Raw genomic sequence first — 13,353 nt, 5'->3', positions numbered from 1 at the left:
TGTGGAGGTCGCGGACGATCAACCGCGGATGATGGCACGTGGTTTCGTTTTTTTATAAATACCGTTCATTTGTAACATTTCATTTCACTCGATTTCATTTTCGAAACTTACATTTACATAATTACTACGAAATGGATTCAAGCCCCAATAGTCCTACGTTTAGCGTAGGGGCGCATTGGCCGGGTACAGAACCCGACGATTATCGTTCGTTCGACACCAACACCTATTACGATCCCGATTTCAGTACGGAATCGTATGGGTTGTCTGACATGGAGCCGTCTCCGCACCGCCCAACCGCAGCGGCCGATCCCGACCCCGCCGCGACCGCTTCCGCCCCAGCCAGAAAGAAGCGGAACCGGCAGCGGGCGCAGAAGTTGCCGCCTCCCCGGTGATTGCCATGAGTACGCCCCCGGCCGTACGAACTACAACGACGATGAAACTCTCACTTTGGCCCGGTGTTGGGTAGATATATCGGAAGATCCGATATTCGCGAACAACCAGCGACAGATCGCGTACTGGGAACGCATCGCGGACCTCTACAATTCGGTCAAGCCGCCGACCGCGTACAAGCGCAAGCGCGAGCAACTCCGCAAGCACTGGGATCAAGTCAAGAAGCAAGTGAACTTGTACGCGGCGGAGTTCGAGAAGTTCACGCGGTCACAGGGGAGCGGCGAGAGCTTGAGCGACGTGAGCGCTAAAGCGCTGTTGTCGTACCGGTCGATGTACGGTGACTTCAAGCACGAGGCCATCTGGGCGTTCTTGAGGGACAAACAGAAGTTACAAGGTGGAATTCTGCACACTGGTGCGCCGAAGAGGACGAAGACCACTGAACCTGGTGATTACACGAGCAGCGGCAGCGGCAATCACCCGGTTGACCTCAACCAGACGTACGTGGATGAAGGGAGTTCCGGCACACCGGTGTCCGTCCGGCGTCCTCCCGGCGTCAAGGCTGCGAAGGCCAAGGGGAAGGCGACCGCGACCTCATCGTCGACCGCTGCAACCCAAGCTCCGGTCCCGGTAGAGCTCCCGACCCAGACGGCCACAACGTTTGAGTCGTTAGCAACAGCGTCGATGGCAAGGATGATGTTGCAGACGCACAGGGCCCTCAAGAAGTGTACCGACCTTGACGAAGCCGAATAACTCCGGGCGTTACTCGATGAGCTGCGTCGGAAGTTGGGAATTGGTCCGACTTAGTTTTTTTTTTATTAGTTCAATGATGTAACTTTTTTTTATTAAAACTTCGCCGTTTGTTATTTAGACCGTTTTTTATTTACTTGTTACTTGTTATTTGAAAACAGTTAAATTAATTAAACAAAACAATAAAATGATGATGTGGCGCGCCATAGGGCGCACCTTAGGGCGCCCCACTGCAGGTGGGGAGGTAGGAGGATAAAACTGCTGACGTGGCGCGCCTTAGGGCGCCCCATTGCTAATGCTCTAAGCCACCACTTCCACGCTAAAAATTATATGTCCAAGTGATAAGCTCCTGGTTGTTAGACATTTATTTGGACATGTTATAAGATTGCTACAAAAAAATTAAGTACTGTATCGTTGTTATAAATTACTGGTATATATATATATATATATATATATATATATATATATATATATATATATATATATATATATATATATAGTATATAGAGGTGTGATCAAATACAAACTCTCTAAAATACAAACTATACAAACTATGTCACCGGAGTGTACAAATTATGTCAACGGACTGTACAAATTCTGTCACCGGGGGTCGATGTCAATGGAATGTACAAATTATGTCACCGGGGGATGTACGGAGTGTACAAATTCTGTCGACGGGGGTGTCCAAATTCTGATTTTTCGATGTCAAAATGTTGACATTAGAAAAATCTCTTATATTAACCGTTGATTAATTGTATTAAGTGAGTATGATTAAAGTTTGTATAGTTTGTATTTTAGAGAGTTTGTATTTTATCACACCCCATATAGATATATATATATATATATATATATAGCTTTTACTTTTTTATTTAAAAATATCAATCTCTTTGACTATAAGTCTGCCGTGGAAGTTTTGAGGGAATCACACCATTTTTGTTGATGGCTTACCGGTTGAGGTGTTTTGGGATGTCAACAACTGATTGTTTGGTCTGAGCCTTGGCAATGCCGTGTTCATGTTCCATAGCAGTTTGTCCGTGGAGAAGATATGGAACACTGGGAGCCCTTCAATGTGCGACTCACGAGCCTTCTCTTTGAGCTGTTCAGAGAGTTTGAGGGAGTCTAATATGGCAGGTCCTGGTTTCTGTAATCTTGAAATAAAGATTGAACTTTTGCTGGTTTTACCATTCTCACATTGGCCCGCATGATAGGGTCTATACGTGTTTTTAACTAGCGCTGCAATAGATGGCCTCACACCGATGTTCAAGGTCTGAACCAGGAAGGGGAAACATTGGCCCGCATGATAGGGTCTATATCAATTCTACCAAATAAGCATTTAATGTTATGCGCTGCAGCCAAATGTAAGTCATTATCAGCCAATTGATTGCTCACACCAAGAGCAGAAATCTCATCTCGTGGCATACGCCTGCATCTGCTTCTCATGGTTTCTGGTGTTTTTACTTAATTGAGAACCCACCTAACTGCAGCACTATAGTGTGTATTGAGCATAAGGATTCCACTTACTTTAGAGAAGAACCTAGAATTTTGTAGATGACAATTACCTAGAATTATCTAGTTGAATCTAGCTGACATAGTCATTAAAAAATAAGTATTAGGAATATTAAATTAAGAGTAACTAGAATTTTCTAGCTTTTAGGAGTCGGTGTTTAACTGACTTGGATGCCTATATATAGGCATTTAGTCTTGTTGCTAAGTGTACACCAGAAATAGAGTGAAGTGTGCGTGGAGTGTGTTTGAGAGTTTAGTGTGTGAGGTGTGTCCTCAGGTTCTTGTGAGATACGTCCTCTAAAAGAGTATTTTGGGGTGTGTCCTCAAAATTGTTGTAGTGTTGTGTTGGTTGACCGTACACCATTGCGTCGTGGATTTGGTGTTTCATACACCATCGAGCATGGTAAATTCCTTCCAAGTGTGTTTTTACCATTCTAATATGGCAGGTACTGGGTTCTCAGTTTTCGTGTATGTTTGACTAAGATTGAACTTTTGCTGGTTTTACCATTCTCTCCAATGCTGTGGTCATTCTTTGAGTTCTTTTGATGAGTTCTTCTATATATAGAAATTTCACCAGCATGATCATGTAATTGGACAATTAGGGTATGTCTTGGAACTACTTATTAGAGAACTTATCCAATTTTTGATGCTTGAGTATTCAAAAAATGATTCTGGAATGTGGCCATGTTCTTGATGGCAACTGTGATGCCTTTTTGCCTATGCTACATGCATTTGTGTACAATTTAGACTAAAGTCCCAAAATGGTCCTTAATATATTGCGATTTTTTTATTTTGGTCCAAAACATTATCTTTTGAATTATTTGGTCCCTCACATTTGAAAACGGGTCACGTTTGGTCCTTTTTGGACGGTTCCGTCAAATTTTTGACGATTTTAATTACCGGGTCACAAATCCGTCACTAACACAAACCAAGCTCAACACCACCCCTTTATGCCCTTTCAAGCAGCAAGCAACGAAGAAATCCATCTCTATCCATCTCTTCATCGTCGTCGCCGTCGTCTCTTCTCTCCCAAACCAGAATCACTCCGCCGCCGGAGGCCAACCCCGCCCCATCCTTTTCTTACCTGATATGAGATTTGGCTTCTCGTCTGCCAACGCCACTGTTTCCAGCAACCCCGACAAGAGTGAGGGGCAGTTCTGTTCCAAGTGCTTGAACCCTTCTGATTTCATCACCACTGTAACAGTAAACCAAACCATTAATACTCTGCTAAATCAAATATGAAACCATCATTCTTGGAATTTGGGGGGAGGATCTGGAAGTAACATAGTACACTGTAATTTCGACATCTCCCCAATGATGTCTGGAGATGTTGTTCCTGAACAATGGATATGAACTAATGAGGTTTCTGCAGAAATGGGTTGATTCTCATATTTTCACTAATTTGGCCCACTTAAAATACTTGTCCTGCTATCCACACATCAAAGTACACTACCCCAGAAAAAAGCATCAACCTAAACACTCGCTGTTTGTTCACTTCCCTGCAAATGAATCATGCAAGCAAAAGCAATAAAGCAATCTTGGAGCCATGGCCTTTTGAGCATCCATATTAAGTATGTGTTCATGCATATCACTGAACTCGGACATACAAAGAAAATGATGAAAAAATATTACATTGCACAAAATGTTTCTACAAAATCATTATTGTAAACATAATTTAACTGCATCCTAAGTCGCATTTCAAAGTATTCTTATGTCCAACATCAAAAACTTTAGTTCTCTATTTTCTTTTTGTATTTCCTTTTCAAGTTCTCTGGATAAAAAACAAAGATAGCCACACAGAAGTGTAATTAAAGCACAGACGAACAAAAATACCCACCAAGGATGGAGAACACTAATTTCATCAAGCATATATCTCCAGATATGGACTGGAAAATTATAATTGACATAACCTGAAAATTTACACCGTTCAGATCTACGGACTACACGCCAGATGGGGCGCGGCGGCGGCGGAGTGATTCTGGTTTGGGAGAGGAGAGACGACGGCGGCTACGATGAAGAGATGGATTTCTTCGTTGCTTGCTGCTTGAAAGGGCAAAAGGGGCGGTGTTGAGCTTGGTTTGTGTTAGTGACGGATTTGTGACCCGGTAATTAAAACCGTCAAAAATTTGACGGAACCGTCCAAAAAGGACCAAATGTGACCCGTTTTTAAATGTGAGGGACCAAATAATTCAAAAGATAATGTTTTGGACTAAAATAAAAAAATCGCAATATGTTAAGGACCATTTTGAGACTTTAGTCTACAATTTAATAGCCACATTTGCCTTAATACTTTGCTATGACTAAAATTTCTACATTGTGTTTAGAAGTATGTCTTTAGGCGATTGAGAAATGCTAAAAGAACTTCCTCGGAGGTGTCGACCTCCACATTTTTTAACTAGTGCTGCAATAGATGGTCTCACACCGATGTTCAAGGTCTGCACCAGGAAGGGAAAACATTGACCTGCATGAACGATAGAGTCTGTATCAATTCTACCAAATAAGCATTTAATGTTATGCGATGCAGCCAAATGTAAGTCATTATCAGCCAATTGATTGCTCTGACCATGAGTAGATATCTTTGATACGTGAAAAGGAGTGGAGAATGAGTTAATTGAGCTGTCAATTAGTTAGCTGATTAGTTAGCCGAGTTAGCTGAGCTGACAGCTTATCCCCAATAAATAGGGTCTGTAATCGCACTTGACATTTTTATGCTTAATAAAATGAAATCTATCATTCTCTCTTATCTCTCTCTCTGTATGCTGTAATTGCCGGTCAGGCTCCGGTACCTTCTTCGGTGGCTGTTCAGATCCCAGTCGCCCTAGTCCGTACCAAGTGGTATCAGTTACCTTGTTCGATCCCTATCAATGTCGATCCAATCTCGATCGGCGGCATACGACTGCATCTGCTTCTCATGGTTTGTGGTGTTCTTGAAAAGTTTACTTGAGAGCCACACCAGACTGCAGCACTATAGTGTGTATTGAACATAAGGAATCGTGTTCGATATCTCGATTCTGACCTTTAGCTATACTAGATCTACCCTGTATACTTGCATGTATTTTTAGTGCTAATAAAAAGTGCATCAAGTTTTTGGCGCCATTGCCGGGGAATATTCTTGCTTTAAGCTGATATTGTAGAAAGGTTGATAATACTAATTTAGAGTGTAATATTATTTAATTTTAGTTTTCTTTCTTTTGATTTTTTTTGAGGTACATGAGGAGAGCAAGGAGCGCCACAACGGAGGTGTTCCAATATTACTTTAATTTTTTAGGTTTTAGTTTTTCTTTTCGTTTATCTTAATATATATATATATATATATATATATATATATATATTATAATTTTTTCTGTTTAGTTTATTTTTGTTTTTTTAAATTAAAAATTTAACTGCTCAGTTTTTTTTTCGTTTTTCAAAAAAAAAAGTTTGGAGCAGCGAAAGAGGAACAGTGAGGACAAACCATCCTCAGCGGTCCGCTGGACTACAGTCAGCAACCGCTGTGGTGAGTCAGACGCGACATTCTATATAAGGTATGTTTCCTTCTTCCTTCTTTCATTCTTTCTAAACCTAGCACCCACTTCCCCACTCTCTTTAAATTCTACCTCTCCACATTATTCAAACACCCATACTCCAAATTCACATCACTCAATTAAATTTTTTGGATTCTACCAAATTGTTCTTGTACTCAATTGTCAACCAACACATTTATGAGCTCTGAGTTTTTTTCGTTTTTTTTAAAAAAAAAGTTTGGAGCAGCGAAAGAGGAACAATGAGGACAAACCATCCTCAGCGGTCCGCTAGACTACGGTCAGCAACCGCTGTGGTGAGTCAGACGCGACATTCTATATAAGGTATGTTTGCTTCTTCCTTCTTTCATTCTTTCTAAACCTAGCATCCACTTCCCCACTCTCTTTAAATTCTACTTCTCCACATTATTCACACAGCCATACTCCAAATTCACATCACTGAATTAAATTTTTTGGATTCTACCAAATTGTTCTTGTACTCAATTGTCAACCAATACAAGGTACGTTCTTCTTGTAATTTCTGAGCTTTGATCTTGAATTCTTTCATTGGATGACTTTGTTGTTGGTATATATTTTGGTAGTTTAGATTGGAGTTTGATGGGGGATGATATACTTTTGATAATTTGTTGGTGAATTTGTGAGTTGAATTTATTGGAATTAATTATTGTTGGGTGTGCTTGAATTAGCTTCTTGTTGTGGATGAAATTTGAATACCCCATTAACTTGATTGTTGATACGCATAGTTCATATTCATAGCATTGTGAGACTATTTTATATTGCAGGATGACTTGTGTATATTTTTGAGCTTATATTGTTTTACGTGGTCATGATATTGTTGAAAATTCTTGCAAATTATTGGGGGTTGAAAATTCTTGCAAATTATTGGGGGATAGAGATCTTGATGGGGGGATGATTTTTGAATCAAGGTTGATTTATTGGTCTTGCATATGATTATTTTTACACCTTGATTTGGTTCAAGTTTGGAGGATTGCCAAATATTATGTTGTGTATCCTCCTACAATTTTCTTCATTCTATGCTCACATTGCGAATTTGTAGGTACAAAGGCATCCCAACGGAATTCCCACGATGGGGGATAACTCATGAGCTTCAAAGAACGTCAAGTTAAAGACGAAAAATAAGCGCTTGTTGGGAGGCAACCCAACCATTTATTTGGTCTGTATCAATTGATGCTTTCATTGAGAGCTCAAACGGCTCGGAGTGGTGGTCGGGCAACGAACTCGCCGTGACCAACGAGTACGTTTGGGGCCGACTCGGAGTGGTGACCGGGCAAAGAATCCGCCGTGACCAACGAGAACTCGGAGTGGTGGCCTGGCAATGAACCAGCCGTGACCAACGTGGCCGTGACCAACGAGGACGTTGGCCCTTAAAGGAGGATCGAATGTTACGGACTCAATTCTCACATTGGTTGTGAGAACAACTGGTGTGAGGTATATAGACTAAATAGGCTCTCTCTCCTAATATGTTAGTCTTTTGAGATGAGTTCTCATGTTTGGTCTGTATCACTAAACTCAATCTTTCCCTTCTCAAATATGGGATGTCTACTACAAGGATTCTGTTGCACCAATTGCAGTTTGCAACCCTAGTTTAGGTTTTATCACTATCTTGCCAACTTGCCCCTTCCGATTCCAACCAAACCCTAATTTCAGTCGTATCAATATCTTTTCTACTTGTCATTTGAACCATATAATCCTCGGGACAAGGTCGCACGAGATTCCTTGGTGGTACAGTTGTGGTCTTGCTCCGGAAACTTGCATGCGTCGATATACTCCAGAGCGACGAATTCATGGAGGGGGCTTGTTGACGACAGCATTATTATTCATGGCTTGAGTGTTGTTAGCCCCATAAAATTGTCGTGCAAGAATGGCTCCTTGTCACATTGGCTAGCGATTAACGAGGCGGGAAATGAGGTGATCTTGTTGCTCGACTTCAGGAACGAGGGTTTCCGTGTCTTGGAGATAGCGAATTTTGGGATGTATAAAAAAGATATTGAGATTTAGGATGACAATTGAAGGAAATAGGCTGCAAAGGCAATTTTTGAAGGAAGTTGGACCATTTGGTGCAAGACTTTGTGTGAGAGTGGTTGTGTTGTCTTGCAGTGTAAAAATAGGTATTTGCATCTTTGCGATTATTATGAAGGAAAATATGAGGAATATTTCGAGATGAGGAGGAGGGATAAGCTCGAGATTCTTGAGTATAGAGGAAGCTTTGTTTTGCCTTAGGAATAGAGTATTAGTGTTTGATTTTCTTTTACTTTACTAAAGGTTAGTGGCCCTTATCAAATTTTCTAGCTTATACTAATTTATAATGAAAGCTGTATGATCCTATTGCATTATTGGAATCAATCTTTGTACTTATTAAAACAATCGACGATGTTGTAGATGCATTTGAATAATTGATGCAGTATGTTTCTACAACCCTCGTTAATAGTTATAGCATATGAGTATCCCAATTTGACACGTAGGAGCGTGCCATCCAAGCATAATATGGATGAACGTTTTTCGACCATATTCACCGCATCAATTTTTATTGAATAAAGGAAAGTTTGAATAAGTGAATAAAAGTTGGAAATGAAATTAGACAATAATCGTCTCAGCGAGACGAGACCTTGGTTTTCAACACCCAATAACTTTTGTAAGTCATATCTACGTACTTTAATGATTTCGATAATGAAATCTAATTCTAGATTTGAATTAATTCAACCACTATATTTATACTATATATTGGAGATGAAACCACCAACCTCTATCCATGCTTTCTTCAATTTTGATGTAGAGGTTGAATCCACCTTTTGATGTTTATCCTCTTTTCGACTGGATCCTCCAATTGATGTTATTCTCTCTTTAACCTCAAACCTATAATGATTCTTTTAAAAGATAAAGAATCTAAACTTACTTTAATGTGTATACATCACCATATATACCGAAAAGCCTTAAAGTATATATTTTATACATTGCCGAATATGTAATATATGTACGGCTTTTTCTTATATATCCTTCATGGAGGCACACATATATATAGGTATTAAACACCCTTTCGCAAGGAATTGCGTCTATTTGCATGTACGACCATCATGCGGTTAAATCAGTGTTTTAAGAACCGGATCGGACCGGCCGGTTCGACCGGTTCAACCGCGAATCGGCAGGCAGTCCGGTCCGGTTCACCCCTAAAAACCACTAGCACATTGAATCGCCGCGAACCGGTGGAACTGGCCGGTCCGACCGGTCCGACCGTGAACCGGAAACCGGTTTTTTACTTTTTCAAAATATTTTTAAGATTTGTTGTTGCCTGGACTTGAATCAGTGTACTACCTTCATGCGTTTAAATTCAGTGTTTTAAAAACCGGACCGGGCCAGCCGGTTCGACTAGTCCAACCGCGAATCGGCAGACAGTCCGGTCCGGTTCACCCCTAAAAATAACTAGCACATTGAATCACCGCAAATCGGTGGAACCGGCCGGTCCGACCGTGAACCGGAAATCGGTTTATCACTTTTTCAAAATATTTTTTTAAGATTTGTTATTGCTTGGACTTGAACACATGACCTCATCTCTAAATACCTACTCCTTTACCACTCTACCACATGGTCATTTTGAAATATTATGAACATTAATTATCCCTATACATTAAATCTGAAATTCTTTTTCCACCAAAATTAATAATTCATTTTATTTTATATTCTTTTAAGAAATTGTTAATTATAATATATTTCTTATATTTTAATTATACTTTTACAATCACTAATATTTTACAATATAGGAGTTTATAATTATACATAGAGTTTAATACTAGTTTTCTATAATATACTAGTACAAGACTTGTTTTCTATAATAATACTATTAAATGTATAATACTATAATATTTATTGATAAAACATTTAATTAAATTTTATTATTTACTACTAAATAAATAAATGTTTTCTATAATATACTAGTACAAGACCGGTTCGCTTGCCGGTCCGATTTTTAAAACATTGGGTTAAATGCATTTCAACCGATTTTTCACTGATGGATATGTCGGTTGGGCATAGTGAATTAGTTTAATAAGAAACTAACTATAACTGCCTCACAATTCCAATGTTTAATACACGCACCTTTAATATATATATATGTATAGCATTCCACGTACATACATGTACAAATAACTATATACATATATTATTACTTGCTTTTGATCAAAACAAGTATGGCCTTAAACAAAGAAATGCAGGCCGTTTTTCAGCCATTGGATTGTCTGAGATCATCTTGATTTAATAAGATCTTACGATTTATTTAATTCGATTTTTATTATTATTTGAATTATTTAAAATACGGAAAGGTTAATTAAGTAATTATCTATTTGTTGTTGGTTAATTGATCTCCTATAATCTAGCAATTTAATTTATCTCTATCAAAGCATACGCGTCAATTGTGGTTTTAACTTTATCAACTGCATCTTCTTCGTGATTCATCTTTTGTAGCCATTGTTACCCCAGATTTGCAGTCTAATTCTTACAGATTATTATTTTCACGTGTCAAATATATATCATCATCTTTTGAAGATCACAACTCCATTTGCGTTGCAGTTTAATCTTTTCAATTTTCGATTATATTTAATCATAGTTTGCAGTTTCCAAACTTTAAAAATGGAATCCGAAACTCTTCCTACTTCGCATGTAGCTAATCAATCATACTCCGATGACGTTATTGGGAATACAGGTTATGGTCATTGTTTTTATTTTCATTTGTTTGCTATGCTCCGATTCACATTTTAAATCTGTTTATTTCCCCGTCGTCGTTTGCGTGTATCTTTGCAAATATATTATTTGAGCGTTTTGTCCGCTATGCTTCTGTTTGTGTATAAAATGACACATTTTCATATATGATAATTTTGTTAGTTGTATGCCACTATGTAAGCCTATTATGAATTATTATCATCCTACACCCAGTATATGGTATTTTTTTGCTATTATCAATCATATTCCGGTGACGTTTTTGGGAATACAGGTTATGGTCATATTTTTTATTCATATTTTTTGATATGTTTATGTTGTCGTCTTCGTTTGTGTGGCTTTTCTCAAATATATTATTCTTCTGTTTTTCCCAATATGCTTTGATTTGAGTATAGTATGACACATTTTCATATATGATAATTGTATTAGATGTATGCCACGATATAAGCCTATTATGACCCATTATCATTATACACTCAGTATATGGTTGCTTGTTTGTTATTAATTGTTTTTATTTCGTGTTTTTCTGATTATGAATTTTTACAGATTTAATTATACTAGAATGCCCTATAGAGCATAAACCTTTTGTTGGTCGTAGCTTCCCCACATTGGACAACGCAATTGAATTTTATGAGAATTATGGTAGACTTGTTGGATTTGATACAAGGAAGAACGGTTCAAAGAAGGTTGATGATTTCACCATATGGAAAACATGGTGTGTAACAGAGAGGGAGAGCAGAAATTTAACAATCAACAACCCAAACGACGACGTAAATCAAAAAAATGTGGATGTAATGCTTGAGTTGCATTCAAATTCGATTCCGACCGTGGTTATGTAATTAAACATTTCAATGAAGAACACAACCACCCCATGGTTGAGGTACAACACCAGAAGTTCATGAGATTAAATTGTCAACTTGAACCAGTTCACTAAAAATTTATTTCAGATTGTGCTGGTGCTAATATTGGGCCATCTCTCACTTTCAAGCTGTTGACTGAATTGATGGGCGGTTATGAGTCTGTTGGGTGTACTGTGTTGGACATCCGTAACTACACACGGGACATCAGAAGATACGCTGAAGGATATGACGCCCAAATGATAATAGATGAGTTGAAGAAGAAGAAGGAAAATTGTGATGCCTTCACGTACGAGTATGAAGTTGATTCCCGAAGTCGTCTGATGCATTTATTCTGGTGTGATCCTGTTGCTAAGATGAATTACTTGCAATTTGGTGACATCGTTTCATTTGATACTACGTACTCAACTAATAGGTAAATGTTGGTCTCTTAAAATTGATGCATTTATCTGTTGTGCTACGATTTGAGTTTATTTTGACATATTAGTTGTTATATCATTATTCACGTGTAAATGTTGTAATACTATTTTATGTTTCTTTGAAGGTACTTAATGATTTTCGCTCCGTTCACTGGTAAGGACAACCATGGGCGCGCAGTGTCCTTTGGAGCTGGTTTGCTTTGTAGTGAGAGCGCGGATTCTTTCTGTTGGTTGTTTAAGCAGTTTGTGAAGTGCATGGGCATACATCCCAAGTTGATAATTACTGATCATGACTTGGGCATGAAAGTAGCCGTTGAAAAAGTTCTTGTGAATACACGTCACAGATGGCGTATGTGGCACATCATGGCAAAAGTAGCTGAAAATGTGCCTAAGTCATTTCTGGGTAATCATGATTTTAAAAAGGATTTGAATTCATGCGTTTGGTCTGAGTTGATTGGACCCACTGAGTTTGAAAACAAGTGGAAGAATGTGATGGAGACATATGAACTTGATGGCGCTGAATGGTTCGTTTCTATGTTCGAATCAAGAAACTATTGGGTTCCTGCTTACTTTAGGGACTTCCCTAATAGTTCTTTGATAAAGACGACATCTGTTTCGGAATCGCAGAATAGTTTTTTTAAGAGGTATACTCAGTCCAGGGCTAACCTTGTTGTTTTTTTAATGAATTTCAATAGTGCGGTTGATGCCCAATGAAACTACTCCGCAAAGCTGGACTATATGGATTATAATACCACTGCAAAGATGAAAACAGAATGGTCTATTGAGAAGCATGCCTCCACAATATTCACTGATGGTGCATTCAAGGAAATTCAAGAACAGATTCTTGAGGCTTATAACCACTGTAGTCTGGTATCAATATCTAATGATTCAAGTCCAGAGGTTTACAAGGTTTTAGATCATCTTTCAAACACATGGACTGTCACATTCTCTGTGGAGGATTCTGTCGGTCTATGTGGTTGTAAGATGTTTTCTAGGACTGGTCTTGTATGCTGCCACATCTTCCATGTGTTGAAAAACAAAAAGTTGTGATTGATTCCTGAGTATCTGATTGGAGGTAGATGGTTGAAATCTCCTCCGCTTAAGGCTGTTCATGCCGTACAAAACCCAGATGTAGGCCGGCATGTTTATGTTGATGAGAAGAAGAAGGCCCAAGCAATTTTGTTG

At 38.7% G+C, this 13,353-nt stretch overlaps 1 protein-coding gene and 1 long non-coding RNA gene across 2 annotated transcripts; both read left to right on the top strand.

Moving 5' to 3' along the window:
• The first annotated feature begins 5,538 nt into the window (after window positions 1-5,538).
• Window positions 5,539-7,377, top strand: LOC121795946. The gene is made up of 4 exons (XR_006049662.1): window positions 5,539-5,557; window positions 5,850-5,883; window positions 6,063-6,167; window positions 6,384-7,377. It is a non-coding gene; the product is annotated as an uncharacterized LOC121795946 (long non-coding RNA).
• Window positions 7,378-10,805: 3,428 nt separating this feature from the next.
• LOC121796972 (protein FAR1-RELATED SEQUENCE 5-like) lies at window positions 10,806-12,882 on the top strand. Its single transcript, XM_042195724.1, has 3 exons — window positions 10,806-10,878; window positions 11,840-12,164; window positions 12,294-12,882. The coding sequence occupies exons 1-3, from the start codon at window positions 10,806-10,808 to the stop codon at window positions 12,880-12,882; spliced, it is 987 nt and encodes a 328-aa protein (XP_042051658.1).
• Window positions 12,883-13,353: the final 471 nt, after the last annotated feature.

The sequence above is a fragment of the Salvia splendens genome, chromosome 3 (assembly GCF_004379255.2).
Source record: "Salvia splendens isolate huo1 chromosome 3, SspV2, whole genome shotgun sequence".
NCBI lineage: Eukaryota > Viridiplantae > Streptophyta > Magnoliopsida > Lamiales > Lamiaceae > Salvia > Salvia splendens.
Note: the sequence above shows the minus strand (reverse complement) of the source record. Positions and strands in the feature narration are given on the sequence as shown.